At 48.3% G+C, this 14,489-nt stretch overlaps 2 protein-coding genes across 3 annotated transcripts in view; both read right to left on the bottom strand.

The window, feature by feature from the left end:
• Positions 1–3,656: 3,656 nt before the first annotated feature.
• On the bottom strand, positions 3,657–10,259 carry Slc35b1 (solute carrier family 35 member B1). Of its 2 annotated transcripts, none has more exons than XM_005350618.2 (9): positions 10,023–10,259; positions 9,254–9,357; positions 8,514–8,644; positions 7,920–7,950; positions 7,243–7,400; positions 6,226–6,352; positions 5,052–5,158; positions 4,750–4,903; positions 3,657–3,948 (listed from the first exon to the last, which is right to left on the bottom strand). In XM_005350618.2, the coding sequence occupies exons 1-9, from the start codon at positions 10,232–10,234 to the stop codon at positions 3,896–3,898; spliced, it is 1,077 nt and encodes a 358-aa protein (XP_005350675.1). In that variant the 5' UTR covers positions 10,235–10,259; the 3' UTR covers positions 3,657–3,895. The 2 variants fall into 2 exon arrangements, with proteins under 2 accessions (XP_005350675.1, XP_026636766.1); XM_026780965.1 differs by having other exon boundaries at positions 8,514–8,619; positions 10,023–10,111.
• Positions 10,260–12,917: 2,658 nt separating this feature from the next.
• The window catches only part of Fam117a (family with sequence similarity 117 member A), a 46,030-nt gene continuing 44,458 nt past the window's right edge, over positions 12,918–14,489 (bottom strand). The window contains exon 8 of the mRNA XM_005350617.2: positions 12,918–14,094. Within this exon, the coding sequence (XP_005350674.1) occupies positions 13,794–14,094 (301 nt within the window). The 3' untranslated portion in view covers positions 12,918–13,793. The remainder of the gene's footprint in view (positions 14,095–14,489) is intronic.

Below are 14,489 nucleotides of genomic sequence, written 5' to 3'. Positions count from 1 at the left end.
TTTTTGAGAAAGAAAGAGTCTCATATAGCCCAGACTGATCTTGGACTCTGTATGGAGCCAAGGATTAGCCTGAATTCCTGTTCCTCCTGTCTCCACCTCCCAAATGCTGGGATTACAGGCATGGTAACCACTCCCAGCACTCCCCGCCCCCACTCTTTGAGTCAGGCTCTCATTAACTTGCCCAGGTTGACCTTTAATTTGCTACCTACCTTGGCCTCACAAGTAGCTGAAATTAGAGGCAAATGCCACCGGGCCTGTCTACAGAGAATAACATTTTGTCCAACATCTCCTGCAAGTGAAAATGGAATTTATCATCGAGATAGTGGGATGATTATATTCTCTTTGGAAGAAAATGGATAGCCTTTCCCGACAGCTTTTAGTTAGAACGCTCTTTTCTGAGCTGAAATGGTGCTGGGCATGGCACTCCACGCCTGGTAATCCTAGCACTTGAGATGAAAAGCCCGGACTTAGTGTGTGTTTCTTAATTATATGTATGTGTCTGTGCTGTGGTGCGTGCACATGAGTGCAAATGCCCTCGGGCAAAAGGTATTGGATCCTTGGCAGCTGGAGTCATGGGTGGTTGTGAGTCACCAACATGGGTACTGGAAACCCTGGTCCAGTCATCTGCAAGAGCAGCAAGAGCTCATAACCCCTAAGCCATCTCTCCATCACCTAGACAGGCGTTGAAGTTTAGTACCAACTACATATTGAGGTCTAAGCCACCCTGGGATAGATGAGACTCTGGCTCAAAACATAAAACAAAGCAAAACAAAGTAAACCATAATGGTAATAGAGTCTATGTTTCCATTTCTATTTTTAAAATTATTTACTGTCAGTCCCCAAGTTCTCTGGAAGTTCTACTAGGAATTTCCAGAAAATCCGATCCACTAGCTCAGCTTACTGCAGACTAAAGAAGTCCCTGACCCAATATAGAAAAACAAATCAGGCTCCCTGCCCCCGCCCCGCCCCGCCCAAGTGTGTTCAATCATCAGCTGATGCACCTTGGTGAATTTTAGGCTTCCTCCTTCAAGTGTGGGAGGCTGCTTCTGGCCCAAGCTCTCCCCAGGAGTGCCTTAAGGATAAAATGGCACAGCATAAAGAGCCCTGGGAAAGCAGGAGCATTAAAAACATGTGAGCTCACTGTTCCTGAAGACAGCTGGTCTGTTTTCAATGGGAAGGGCTGAATGATCCCACAGAGACCGAGGGCAATTTCTCTGCCAGGGCATCTCGGGGAAATGACCAGTTCTGCTTGTAAAACATACCAACTGTTCCCTGACAAGTAGAACCAGCTATTGGAGGCAATGGGCCTCCTGAGGGGCTTCACTTGTCTTCCTTGGAGGGCCCAGGTCCAGAAGACAGCCATAACTGGAGGACATCTCAAAGACCTACGGCTGGTCACCTAACCTTCTTGGCTCTTAGGTTCTCCCATCTCTGAAAAGCAGACATGAGTTTGGTGCTCCCTGCAAGTGTGTTACGGGGAGCAAGGACACAGAATCTGTTCCTTATGCATGATCTACAGTAGTTAACACTTAGTACCTGCCTTTCCACATCCTTTAAAAAGCAGCATCATTTTTATTTCTATGTTTAATTCCAGAATACTTTCCTTAAGATTGTACCCCAAATAGCAGCTGGACTACTCTTCCTTGCTGTAGGCCAAAATGGCAAATCAGTTTATCAGGAGCCTGAGCACAAAGACCCAAACCGAGAAAGCCAACCTTATGTTTTGACCAAAATAGAGCTAAACACAGCATAGCCCCCAGAAAAAAACACAGGGCTTAGGGAAGTCTGCAGGCTGGGTTCCTCCCTTCTGCACATAGCTGAGAATTAACTGCAGAGGAGGACCTTTGATCTTTCGAAACCCGAGGCATCAGGTTTTCCAGGGTTAGCAGATCAACATCGCCTGTTTGAACTTGCCTGGCATTTCAGAATCAGGCCTGTTAGAGACCAACATAGGGCTGACTTAGTCAACTCTGGCCTTCTATTTCCGTGCTCCGACAGGTAGCATGCCAGCCGGAACAAGCTGGCGGCTTAGTTCTTGAGCAGAACATTGCCTCAGCTGAAAACCATAGTCCCGCCACGTGTTCCCACAGAAACTAACAGGAGACAGCAGACCAGGGAAGAGTACAAGGCAGCTGAAAACCACCTTTCCTGCTTAGCAGGGAAGCCAACGCTCCAACCTCTCCTGCTTTCAGCTTCTGACATGTGAGTCAAGCCCCACCTTGCTCAGACACCTTCCTGCATATCACTTGCATTTCTGAGATGTTGTGGTTTTGTCTTCCAACCTCCCTATTAGATTATGAGCAAGAAGCAAGCACCAGTCTTAGCTACCACCGAAGCTCCTGCATGCTCACTGGTAGCACCGGAAGTGTCGGATGAGTAGATAGGAATACCCAAGAACTGAACTCCCAGGCACCCAGCTGGCAGGACAAGCTGATCCTATGAGCCATCTCATCTCAAGCTGCTGAAACCAGTCTTGTCTCAGTGACCAGCGCTGGGTACTTTCATGATAGATAAATGGCAGGGAAGACTGATGCTTCTTGTTAGAACAGTAGAATCAGAGGACGGCCACCTGTGGGACTCTAACCCTGCTGATAGGCCTCCATCCCCAGCCAACCACAGGAGAACACCCAAAAACTTTGAATACAGCAGAGGAAACAACCTTCACGGTGCTGAAAAAAACAGGGAGACAGGCAGTAAACGCTACCAAATAGATTTAAAATTTCCCCCAAGGGGAAGGAGTTCAAGAAGAGTCGGTGCATCACGACACCCAGTCCCTAGGGAGCATGAGGAGTGGGACCAGGGCAGGGCTTAAAAGGCTGGGCAGAGGGTGGCAAGGCAGCACTCAGGAAAGAGGCCAGGCTCCCATCTGGAGAGCCAAGGGGCGGGGGCTGGAACAGATGGAAGGAAAGTTGCAGCTGGTGGCAATGCACTTTCATGTGTAAAGTTTGGTCCTTGGAGGATTGCGATCCAGCTCTGAAGGCAGCAGTGGGCAGGTGGCTCTGCTCCACGCTCCTCCTTCTCCCCCCCATTACCACCCAGAGCACTTGACAGCTGCTCTGAACCAGGACTCAGCCACCCTGCCTTCCGCCAACATCCCTTTCAACAGGCAGAAGCTGGCATGGTGACACCTTGGCACGCCAGAATGGCAGAGGACTGAGATGCTTCAGCTGAAGGGGGCGGGGGAGCAGGAGGGACGAATCCAGGCTCCCCAGAGGGGGCCAGGTGGACTGAGCATAGAAGGAGGGAGGGGGTCAGGAAAAGCATGTTCAGGGACCTTGGAAACACATTCATGATTCATGCACAGGTTTTCGGTGGAGTCTGGCTGAGGGGTGCAGCAGGAACAAGAGAAAAGCCAATGGATTCTGAGGTCCTGGCCGTTTCAACCTCTAGGTGTTCCTTGAGAACACACCTTTCGTTTTTGGCGACTCGACTCGTTTGCTGCGTGCTTTGAAGTGATTTTACATCCTCTGGCTCAAACAGCCAGCCACCTGTCTCAGCATATTTAGAGCTCGCCCGTGGGAACAGAGGCTGCTGGCACAACCCTGCCAACTCCCAGAGCTCCCCCTGCTCATACACACTTCTGTGCACTTCATGGGGGAGCCTTAGCACCCAGCCTTGCCAAACCCAGCCCAGAGAGCAGCAGTAGGGTCTCCAGCTTGCCTTTGTTCTCTTTATTTGTGCTAGACTATACAAAACCAGAAATTAGCAACCTGTCTTGTTAAACCCCAAGTGCTTTGTTTAGAAGATTCGATCTTGCTTCCTTTGATTTTATTTTATTTTTTTAATAAAAAGATTGGAACCCAGTCCCTTATTGTGACTGAGTCTATTTTTCCAAGATGTCACCATTGGAGATAATAATTTAAGTGTTTCTGGAGTGGAGAAAGCCTCTCTTTTCCTAGTGGGAGGTCTTCTTTGTTCCTTTCCCAAACTTGGCATCAAGACCGAGACCTATAGAAAGGAGAGAAGCTGCTTAAATTTCATAGGAGGACATGAAGCCTGCAAGCCTAGCTTCCCAAAGGTGAGCTTTAGACACAACAAACTTTGTTTGGAGACAGGGTCTCACTCACTATGTAGCTCTGGCTGTCCTATAACTCACTATATAGACCAGGCTGGCCTCAAACACACAGAGGTCTCTCTGCCTCTGCCTCTGAGTGCTAGGATTAAAGGCGTGCACCACTTTGCCCAGCTTTAAGTACAACAAACGTTGGAAGACTAATTTTATGTAGCTTCTTCAAAGACAACAGAATAATAACAAATGAAAAGAAAAACTACCAAGACACTGGCAACACACACATACCAATACCAAAACAAAAATCAAAACTTCCCAGTTATTTCTTTCAACTCTCATATAATATCATAGGTTGGCAGGGAAGTAAATATCAGACTCTGTCCCACTCAGGATCTTGAAAGTTCATGTCACTAAAAGATACCACTAAGATGGAAAGCAGAGGAGGAAGGCAGCATTAGAAACAATGCTTCCTTTTCTCCTTTACGAAAATTTTCTTTAAAGTAACAAGATAAGCCAGGCAGTGGTGGCGCATGCTTTTAATCCTAGCACTCGGGAAGCAGAAGCAGGCAGATGTCTGTGAGTTCGAGGCCAGCCTAGTCTACACAGCTAGTTCCAGGACAGGCTCCAAAGCTACACAGAGAAACCCTGTCTCGAAAAATAAATAAAAAAAAAAAAAAAAAAAAGTCTACCATTTTCTCTCTGTGGCCCTCTTAGAGGCACTTGCTGTGGGTAGAACTCACCCAGGAATACCAGCACAGTGCCCACCCACTGCATGGAGCTGATGGGGTTGGCAAAGAAGATCACAGAAGCCAAGATGGTGAAGAACTTCCGTGTTGTGGTGATGATGGAGCATGTCAGAGGACCAAAGTACACAACCGTCATGAAGATAAAGCTCTGGAAAGAGAAAGGCGTGTGAGACTCCTGAGCAGTGCCATGAGAGATACAACAGGCACCAGGGCTGGCTGCACCACCCTCTTCTCCTTGCTAGTCTTCTGGGCTGGCCCAGGAGGGAAGTTAAGTTTGCCTTCTCCAAAGAACTCACCTGACCCAGGGCACTGGTCAGGCCAAAGAGCAGGATGTTATAGATGATGGTCGGGTACCTCTCAGCAAAGCTTAAGAACTCCCAGAGCTCTCCAGTGAACAAGATCCCTAAAAAAATTCAAGAGGTAAACAGCTCATCTTATGCTTTCCCATACACCTGCATGCAGCCTGCTTAAATACCATGAGGGAGGCTGAGCGAGGAACCATATGTAGAGTTTATTCTGGCCTGGTTTGCATCTTTCTCAAATTTTTACCTAGTTACAGACATTAACTTAATTTTCCAAGAAAGGCTTACTTCTCCTAAAGTGATTGATGTTGGGTATGTTTGGCTTGTGCCTGTAATCTCAGAACTCAGGAAACTAAGGCAGGAGGATTGTGAGTTTTAGACTAGTCTGAACTACAGAGTAAGAAATGTCTCAGAAAACAAAACCAAAGACCAAAACCAGCAATTTAAAAGCAGAGATCCTTAGTTGCTGCAGACAGTGACCTCTAGGTTTCCAGCTCAAGGACACCCTGGAACAGGTCCCCTCCAGCTACCAATAGTCTTCTCTTTTCTTTTTCTTTTTTTTTTTTTTTTGGTTTTTCGAGACAGGGTTTCTCTGTGGCTTTGGAGCCTGTCCTGGAACTAGGTCTTGTAGACTAGGATGGTCTCGAACTCACAGAGATCTGCCTGCCTCTGCCTCCCAAGTGCTGGGATTAAAGGCGTGTGCCACCACCGCCCGGCTTAGTCTTCTCCATTAACGCCATCGTTTATGAGAAATACCTTCTTCACGTGCTCAGATTTGAGAGGTTAGGAACCACTGATTCCAAATCAAAGGATCCATACATGAACTCCATTCAGGGTACTACTAAGTTGGCAAGCACCATACTGTATGTCTTATTCGTTTTATGAGAAAGAATGTTCCTAGATACCTGTGAGTGTTCCACCACTTAGCTTCTCATGACATCTAGCACATGTCTACCCCTATCGTGTCAGACTCAGGGAGCAGAGGGACATTGCCAGCACAGGTCTTTCCAGGAAGGTCTCTCAAGGGTTGGACAGAAGGGCATTTTGGAACCAAGTCAGGCCCTTGGCCTGCACAAAGTTAGCAACTGGCAGCAGAACCAGGGATAAAGGAATGAGAGCAGTCTGCCCTCTGGTGATCTATGCAGAGAACAGCAGAATGGTTCCTTACCAGCACCGAGCAGCAATGTGGACCAAAGGTTGATGTTCAACATCATGTGGTTGGAACCTGTTTGGTAATGAGCCCGCATGTGGTCCTGGGAAACACCTGTCAGTCCATCCAGGGTCAGAGACAAGAGCTAGGGAAGGAAAGGGAGCAGCTGGCAATGAGGTGGCCAGCAGGGCCCCTTCCTAACCCAGGACACAAGACCTTCCCCTAAGGCACTTCGAAAAGGTCCTGCCCTAAGACAGAGTCTCGGAACTAAAGTTGCCTGCGGTCAGGTGTAGGGGGTAGAGAGAGACCACGAGAGCTGCCCTCTGGCAGGCACTGGACTGACAGACTAACTGCATCACGACGGACTGAAATCAGAGTAGAGCAGGAAGACCGCCATTTCTAAGTGACGAAGCCAACAAACTGGTGCACAGGGACTGGAACAGGCCACAGTGAACGGGCCTCCTCCTGCAGGATGCCTCTCTGCTCAGTAAGAACTAACTCGAGACTAGGTTCTGAGATCTGACTGCCTGGCCTGGACTGCCACTGATCCTGACTGCCACTTACGCATGGGACAATGGGCAAGTGACTCAGCCTCTCCTCAATTCCACTAGTAAAATGGAGATAACACTACCTGTGTTAAGAGGTTATAAAAGTTAATCAATGAAAATGGGAAGAACGTGGGACAGGGCCCAACACTCAGCGATAACACCTACTGATTTGAGTCTGGCTTCCACGTTGCCTGAAAACCTAGGGAGGCACACGCCACTCCTTCCTTCTTGGCTCTTGGGTCTCTCTGAGCTCACACCGGAATCTAAGCAAAGACCCCAGAGCACACTCTTCTCCAGGAGAGTTTACTTAAGCTAAATATTTCAGCCACTTTACTGTGGTCATAGCAGAGCCAGGGTCCTTGCAGCAAAGACCAGCAACAGGAGTCAAGGGACAACACACCCTCCCTTGGCTTCCTGCCTGCCTCAGCTGGGGCTGTCCTTGCTGGAATCTACTAGAAAAGGCTGCCTTCCCTAAAGGACTGCATACCAGAAGCAGCTCTCCAAAGCCGACTGTGTGCTCTTCTACCCCAACCATCTTCTTAGGCTTGTACATGAAGAGAGCCACACCGGCCACAATTAGCAACACACACAGGTACTTGGCCAAGGGGTACTTCTTCTTCAGGAGGGTCACCCCAAGGAGCATAACTACAGGGGAAACACAAACAAGAACAGTGACAGTTCAAGCATCCACTATTGTCAGCGACCCCAATACCCTCCTCCTGAGAGCCATGTCATGAGGAGGGAGAAAAGAGGGTGAGAGTTGGGAGGGGTATCAGGCTGGTGGCCAGATAAAGATGATTGAGCAACAGGCTTGAGTATTCAATAAGGTGGAGAAGGGCAGAGGACAAAAGTCCAGGAAGCAAGTGGGCAAGGACCAAGGGAAAGAGGAGGCACTGAAAGGAAGAAACCGCAGCCCCAATGGGACTCAGGGTGGGAGAGGACAGTGTAAGCACAGGGGCACCACAATGGCTGAGGACACAGGGCAGGCACGGTCAGCTTCTGGCCCCCACACAGTCTGTGTACACCACAGGAAGCAACAGACGACAGAAAAATCCCTAGGGAGATCTATGCAGGGATGGTAAAACCCAAAGGGACTCAGAGCTCTCGGGGAGAGGGGGAAAAGTGAGCACAGAACATGGAGACCGGACAGGCTTCTTTGCTTACCTGGGATTGGCTTACAGGATTTACCGAGGACCTGAAATGAAAGTGAGCAAGTAATTTCTGAGAGCCTGTGATGTGCAGGAATTAGAGCAGGTGCTACTTTAACGGGTATTAGCACTGGACCTCTATCAGAGACCTTGGCCTCAAAAAGCAGTCCTATCATGGCCAAACCCATATCATACACCAATTCTATGGTCCTACATTCTACACTCTTAGACTTTTTTCTCTCTCACCCTTTCTCTCTCTCTCTCTCTCTCTCTCTCTCTCTCTCTCTCTCTCTCTCTCTCTCTTTGAACATAGTCTCAAGTCCCAAGCTGGCCTTCATAGCTGAAGATGATCCTGAACCTCTGATTCTGATCCTCCAGCCTCTACCTCCCAAGTGCTGGGACTGTATGCATGTGACACCATGCCTGGCTCATGCAGTGTTGGGGATATAACCCAGGTCTTCATGCAGGCTAAGCAAGCTCTACCAACTGAGCTACATCCTTAGGCCTGTAGGATTGTTTCTTTCTTATTTAAATCACAGACTCGAGGAAAGACCCCTTAGTCTTGTCCACACAATTTTGAGCCGCCTCTCATCTCACCCTGAGATTTCACCTGAGTTGGATAGTTGACAAACTGTAGTGCTGAGTTGCTGGAGACCATGGCACCCACATAGGAGACAGAGCAGGCAGCATAGAGCCAGGTCCGAGTACGATCCACCCTGGCAGTGTCAAAAAACTGGATCACTGGGAGAAGACAAAAATAAAACAAAAACAAACAAAACATACAAGAGAAACCCGGTGGGGCAAGGATGGACCATTAAGCAAAAGTTGAGGCCATATGAAAGGAACTTGTCTGTCAAGCAAGACAGCTATTTCTATCTTCTTAAGCTGGGAAATCTCTGAAAATTATTCATCTCTCCAGTTTCCCTTAAGTTTAACAAGACCACATGCAGAGTGGAGGCAGGGATTCACTGAATCCCTAGAAAGGATGGCTTAACACTGCCAATGGGTTTCAAGGAACAAAGACATGTTTGAAGCTGTCATACAAAGCAAAGTCAAAGGGATAAAGGGGAAAATGTTCTAAGTATTTTCAGTGGGGATTTAGAACACAGATGACCCAGTCATTTCTGACTTAAAAGTTGGTATAATTTAGAGACATACCTTTTTTTTTTGAGACCTAATATTTTAATCTCATTTCACAGTCATTAGTTTTACAGACTGCAGGGAGGCTGTTTAAACACTCCAAGAATATGGAGGTAGGAAAAACTTAGATTTTAAAGATGAATCCACGTCTAATACCCAGAATGTGGGGAAAAGGAGGGTGCACCGAACAAATTACTATGAGGTACTCACAGATCTTGGCAAACATAGCATTGATCACACACTGGATGAAAACCAAAGTTAAGGCGAAGGTGAACGTCTCCTGTTTGGGTCCTTCCCCATACTTTCCTCTTGTTCTAAGATGAAATGTAAAAAAAAAAAAAGAGAGAGACAGACGAAATCAGTATGTGTCACTCGGTGTCATCAAGTATTCTCAGAGCCACTGAGGGTTTTGGAAATATCATGCTTTTGTGGATGCAGCGAGAGTTGGTAAGAATCATTGAGTTTATTTACCCAAAGGGACCGATTTGATTTAAACCTAGAAACTAGATAGGCCAACCTATTAATATCATAAGCTAAGGAAAGGATATCCGTAAAGAATTACAGGTAGGGGCAACAAGGAAAGTCAGATAGCGGGATAAAAGTATCCCCAGTAGGAAAGCAAGACCGAGAGCAAAAAGATTAGCGGTCTGCAAGCACCTGAGCGTTCAATAAAAGACCTGGGTCTCAGGTCACGGAACACTCTTGTAATCAATAAAGTCAAAAAAACATCTAAAGGAAGAAGAATCACATCCCAAAACTCCAGAGGCCGTCCCTTTAATTTTAGAATTACAAGGATGCTCAGCCGCCAATGCATAATAACAGAGTGCAAAAAGAGGTCAGAGGGCCGAGCCGGAAAAGAGGAAAACCTATACCAGACACAGGAAGCCTGAGGGCCGGGCCGTAAAGTGGACGGTGGGTACTGGACGCCGGCCCTGGCTGGGGGCTATTAGCAGTCCTGCCCCCACAAGGGTGCACTCACATCTTCTCCTGTAGGATCCCATAGTAGAAATAGCAGACAAAGACACCCAGGAAGCAGAGCGGCAGGCGCAGCCGGTCAGGCACCAGGGATCTGCTCGCGGCCATGAGACGCACAGACGAGTCGGCCGGAGACCCGCTCAGAGCAGGTGGCGGTAGCGGCGGCGAAGGCGAAAGCTCCAGGCGGACATCGCCGGCCGGCGGCAGGGGCCTCATAGGAGCTGCGTGAGACCGCTGCCTCGTAGGACTCAGGAGCCACCTCCAGAACTGCCAGCTCACAGCTGCCGAGGGGGAAATGCCTCCCGCTCCGGCAGCAACATTCTAGGAAAGAAGGCACGTCTTGAAACCTTGACTCCATTCCTGGTGGCCGAGAAAGCCCTCCATATAGAGGTTAATACCTCATCCCCTAGATTTTCCGATCAGGCAACGCCGAGGACACCTACAACCTGCAGCTTGGCGGGGAGGCCTAGGCGATAACCCGGCGTATAGTGATGACGTATAAGTATGTGGACGTTATCAATTGGCTATGCAGAGTGAAAATAGACGGATGGGCGGAGAAAGAGGCGGTGAGGCCAGGAAAGTGAATCAAAAGCCTTCTTTTGCGGTCAGCTGTCAAGGCCTCAGCTGGGTCCTAACGCCAAGATCTCTTTATAGAGAGCCGTAGCGCCCTCTAGCCGCTGCCCAGCGTCAGCGACTCCAACTCGGTCTACGGGGCATTAGAGGCCTGGCTGAGGGATGTGGGTCTTCTGACACTTCACCAGGCTTCCAAGGCAGGAGGCCCGTGGGGCAGGCTCCGTGATCAATCAGGGCTCATGTCACTTAAAGGCAGCACAGCAGCGTTACTTAAATCCAGAACCAGTTTTCTCACTCTGTAAACTAGGGGTAATTAGTTATAACCACCCTGTCACCCCTTGAATGCTCTGAGGATTAAATGAGCTACGGTTTAGCAAAGTGTTTTATAAACTGTAAAGTACTCTGTGCAAGTTTGAGGTATTATTAGTCATCACAAATTCTCAAATCCAATCGTATTTTCTCACCTCTTGGAGGTGAAAACTTCAAGTTTATTGAATTTTTTTTTGTTTTGTTTTTTGTTTTGTTTTTGTTTTTTGTTTTTTTTTTCGAGACAGGGTTTCTCTGTGGCTTTGGAGCCTGTCCTGGAACTAGCTCTTTTTTTTTTTTTTTTTTTTTTTTGTTTTTTTCAAGACAGGGTTTCTCTGTGGTTTTGGAGCCTGTCCTGGAACTAGCTCTTGTAGACCAGGCTGGTCTCGAACTCACAGAGATCCTCCTGCCTCTGCCTCCCGAGTTGAATTTTTTTTTAAGACAAGATCTCGTGTAGTTCACGCTGCCCTCGAACTTGCGATGTAGGAGAATGACCTCGAACTCACAATCCTTTCTTCTCTATCACCCAAGTACTGAAGTGAATTTTTTTCAAGGACTTCCAGTTCTCCAATGAAGCAAGTCCTCAGATACACACCCCTTCCCATTATTGGGATAGTCCTTGGACTTCTCCCCAATCCAATGATTGGGTCTCCACCTGCTCAACCAGAATTGCCAAAGCAAGACTAACCACAGAGACCCAAACCCCCCACCTACTACCGGTCCAATTCACAGGCAGCCATGAACCTCCGGTCTGCTTTTCTCTTTTAGCAGCCTGGCTCCTTTGGCGCAGCTTCAGGCAAAGGAAGGAAAGGCCAGGCAGCACCACACCCATCACTGGGGACCTGACTCACTAAGGCTTTGGGGAGAAGCCAGACATCCTTCAGGGCTAGAAGGACTAAGAGAAGATAGGGTCTGTCCCTTGCCTAGTGTCTCCATTTGGGAAGAGGAATTCTCACACATTTACTCTTGCCTTTTGGCTCACTGCCGAATCAACAGACACTTCTAGGGAATCAAACGGTAACTGGGTGAGTCTTGGGTTCCATTTCTGCCTCTTTAATTTACCACCTGGGACCTCAAACAATTCACTTGACCTGGGTTGAGTTCCCCGATAGAAATCATGGCAATATAATAGCCAGCAGGAGAGCTCTAGAAAGCACAAGCTGTGGAGAGAAGTGATCAGGGTTCCAATTCTTATTCCCCAACTTGGTATGGTCTTTTTGGAAAAAGTTATTCAATCTTTTTTACCTCCCTTCACTCACAGAGTGGTGCTTCTATTTATTTCTCTCATCTAACAGTGTCATACTTCCAATGACATTTCAGTTAAAGCCCCTAACTTGGTAGGTGGTGATTACCAAACCAATGGATAGTAGTTGAGAAAGCCTGGGCTAGGGGTCTGTCCTGAGGTCTTCTGAGATAGATATAACTGCACCCATTAGGGTAAACTTTCCACCCAATACAATGTGGATGCCCTTTGCTGAAACAGAATGCCGGCATGGCAATCCCTGCTTTCCTCAAGTGTCTGGGGCTCTTACAGTGCAGCCCCGAGAGGCTACGGAAGGACAAGAACAGTTTCTGTGTCCCATCCAAGGCTGTACACTATGCCTTGGGTACTCACGGAGACATAGCATGGAAGCTAAGACCTTAATGCTGTTGCACGCCATTCCCTGGTCTCGTTACCCTGCCAGAGAACCTGCAATGCCAAAGTATCTCCCTTTAGTTGCCCTTGTGTTCTTGCTTACGTCCATTGGCCTCAGGAGCCTTTTCAGACTCTCATCAGCCCCTTCCTTAGTGACTCTCGTATCACTTTCAGGACATACCAAGCTCTCCATTCTAGACAAGACTTCATGTGTCTCCCATGAGTGTGTCTTTGTGAAGACTCTAGCAAAGCCTATCCTTACAGCAACTAGACCATGATGTGTTAAACGAGGCTCCTTCTCTTGAAGACCGGTTAGAGTGACATACACCGCCTTCCATTCCGGCACACTCCTCCCATTCCAGGCATTCAGAAAACCCAAACTGCTGGAGTATTTATTTATTTGGTCTATTAACATCAAGATCTGCAAAAAACAACTTCTAAACACAAGATAAGAAAACTTGAACATTAACATTCTTCAATTTTGTGTAAGCTCTGCAGTACAGAAAATATACAAACTTCAAATAGCTGCAAAAATAGTGTCTTTGGGAGAAAATAGAGTTTCTACATCGATACAAGAAAAATAGGCATTTTTCTAATCCACCCCAACCCTGGGGCAGGTGGAGGGTATGGAGCCACCATGTGCCACCTGCAGGAATGCCAGCTCTCCTTCTTCCCACTATCCACTTGGGGCTGGGATGCTGCTTAAGACAATCTTTAGTCAGGGTAAAAGTGAGATGAAAATGCCACTTGGGAAATCTCATGGTCCCCCTGCCAACAGCTAAATTGGTCAAGTGTTCTGGCCCTGAGGACCACTTTGGTCAGCTCCTCTAGGAGGGAGGCGTCGGGTCTGATCTCCTCTGTCTCTAGAGGTGGGGCTGTAAGGAGTCTGTGGCATCTCCCTCTCTCACTCACAGACAGCTTGTTCCACAACAAGCTTTCCTTAAGTTTCCACAAGAGCCTTCCGTAAGTCATCTGAATGCACACCCTGGGCTAGAAGACTCGAGACCTCCTAGCAAGTGAGGGAAGCCGCAGGTACACAAGTGTAAGTTGTGAGCTGCCTAGCTGCTAGTGGAGAAGGTAAATCTCCTCCCTTTGGAGGGGCTGACGTCCACCAAAGGACGTGGGGCTTTGACACAATAAATGAAAGTGCTCAAAGGCCAAGAGGGAAGGGCTCCTCCATCCCCAGATTGGGAAGCTAATGAGGAGCTTGCCACCAAGGCACTGGTCTCCATGGTAAAAGTGTGTGCAGGGGTCGGGGGCTCAGACTACCAAGGAGCTCTGGAAAAGCACGGACTCTTCTGATGGTGGGGTGCGCTGCCATGGCTCAAATGGCAGTGAGGAGGCCTTGGAAGCTTCTGGATCCTTCCGAGGTGGTGCCCTGGGACTGGCAGGAGGAAGAGGAGAGCCAGGGCTGGAAGGGCAGTTCCGGAAGATGAAGCCCATGCTGGGGAAGAGGGGCTTGATCAAGCTGACAGGGCAGAAGGCTGAGCCAGTCGGGTTGAAATGGACTTTGTTCTTGTCAGGACAGGAAGTCAAGAAGGCCAAGTCAGGACCTGGGGACCTGAAGGATGGAGAGAGACATAGACACATAAGTACACAGGAAAACAGTCAGTGAAAGAAAGGGGACTTTGCTTGGGCAGGGCATCATGGGAGCTGGGACCCTGTTCAGAGAGGACAGTAACCTCAACAAAATCTGAAAAGCTCTGCCATTTTTTTTTTTTTTTTTGGTTTTTCGAGACAGGGTTTCCCTGTGGCTTTGGAGCCTGTCCTGGAACTAGCTCTGTAGACCAGGCTGGTCTCGAACTCACAGAGATCCGCCTGCCTCTGCCTCCCGAGTGCTGGGATTAAAGGCACGTGCCACAAGCTCTGCCATTTTTGAGGCCCCTCAGGGCTCATTGCTGCTGTAGTGGGGTTGAATAATTCCCTGTTGCAGGGACCATGGTAGAGAGGCACTGC

The sequence above is a fragment of the Microtus ochrogaster genome, chromosome 7 (assembly GCF_000317375.1).
Source record: "Microtus ochrogaster isolate Prairie Vole_2 chromosome 7, MicOch1.0, whole genome shotgun sequence".
NCBI lineage: Eukaryota > Metazoa > Chordata > Mammalia > Rodentia > Cricetidae > Microtus > Microtus ochrogaster.
The sequence above is the reverse complement of the archived record's forward strand: the minus strand, read 5'-3'. Positions and strand labels throughout refer to the sequence as shown.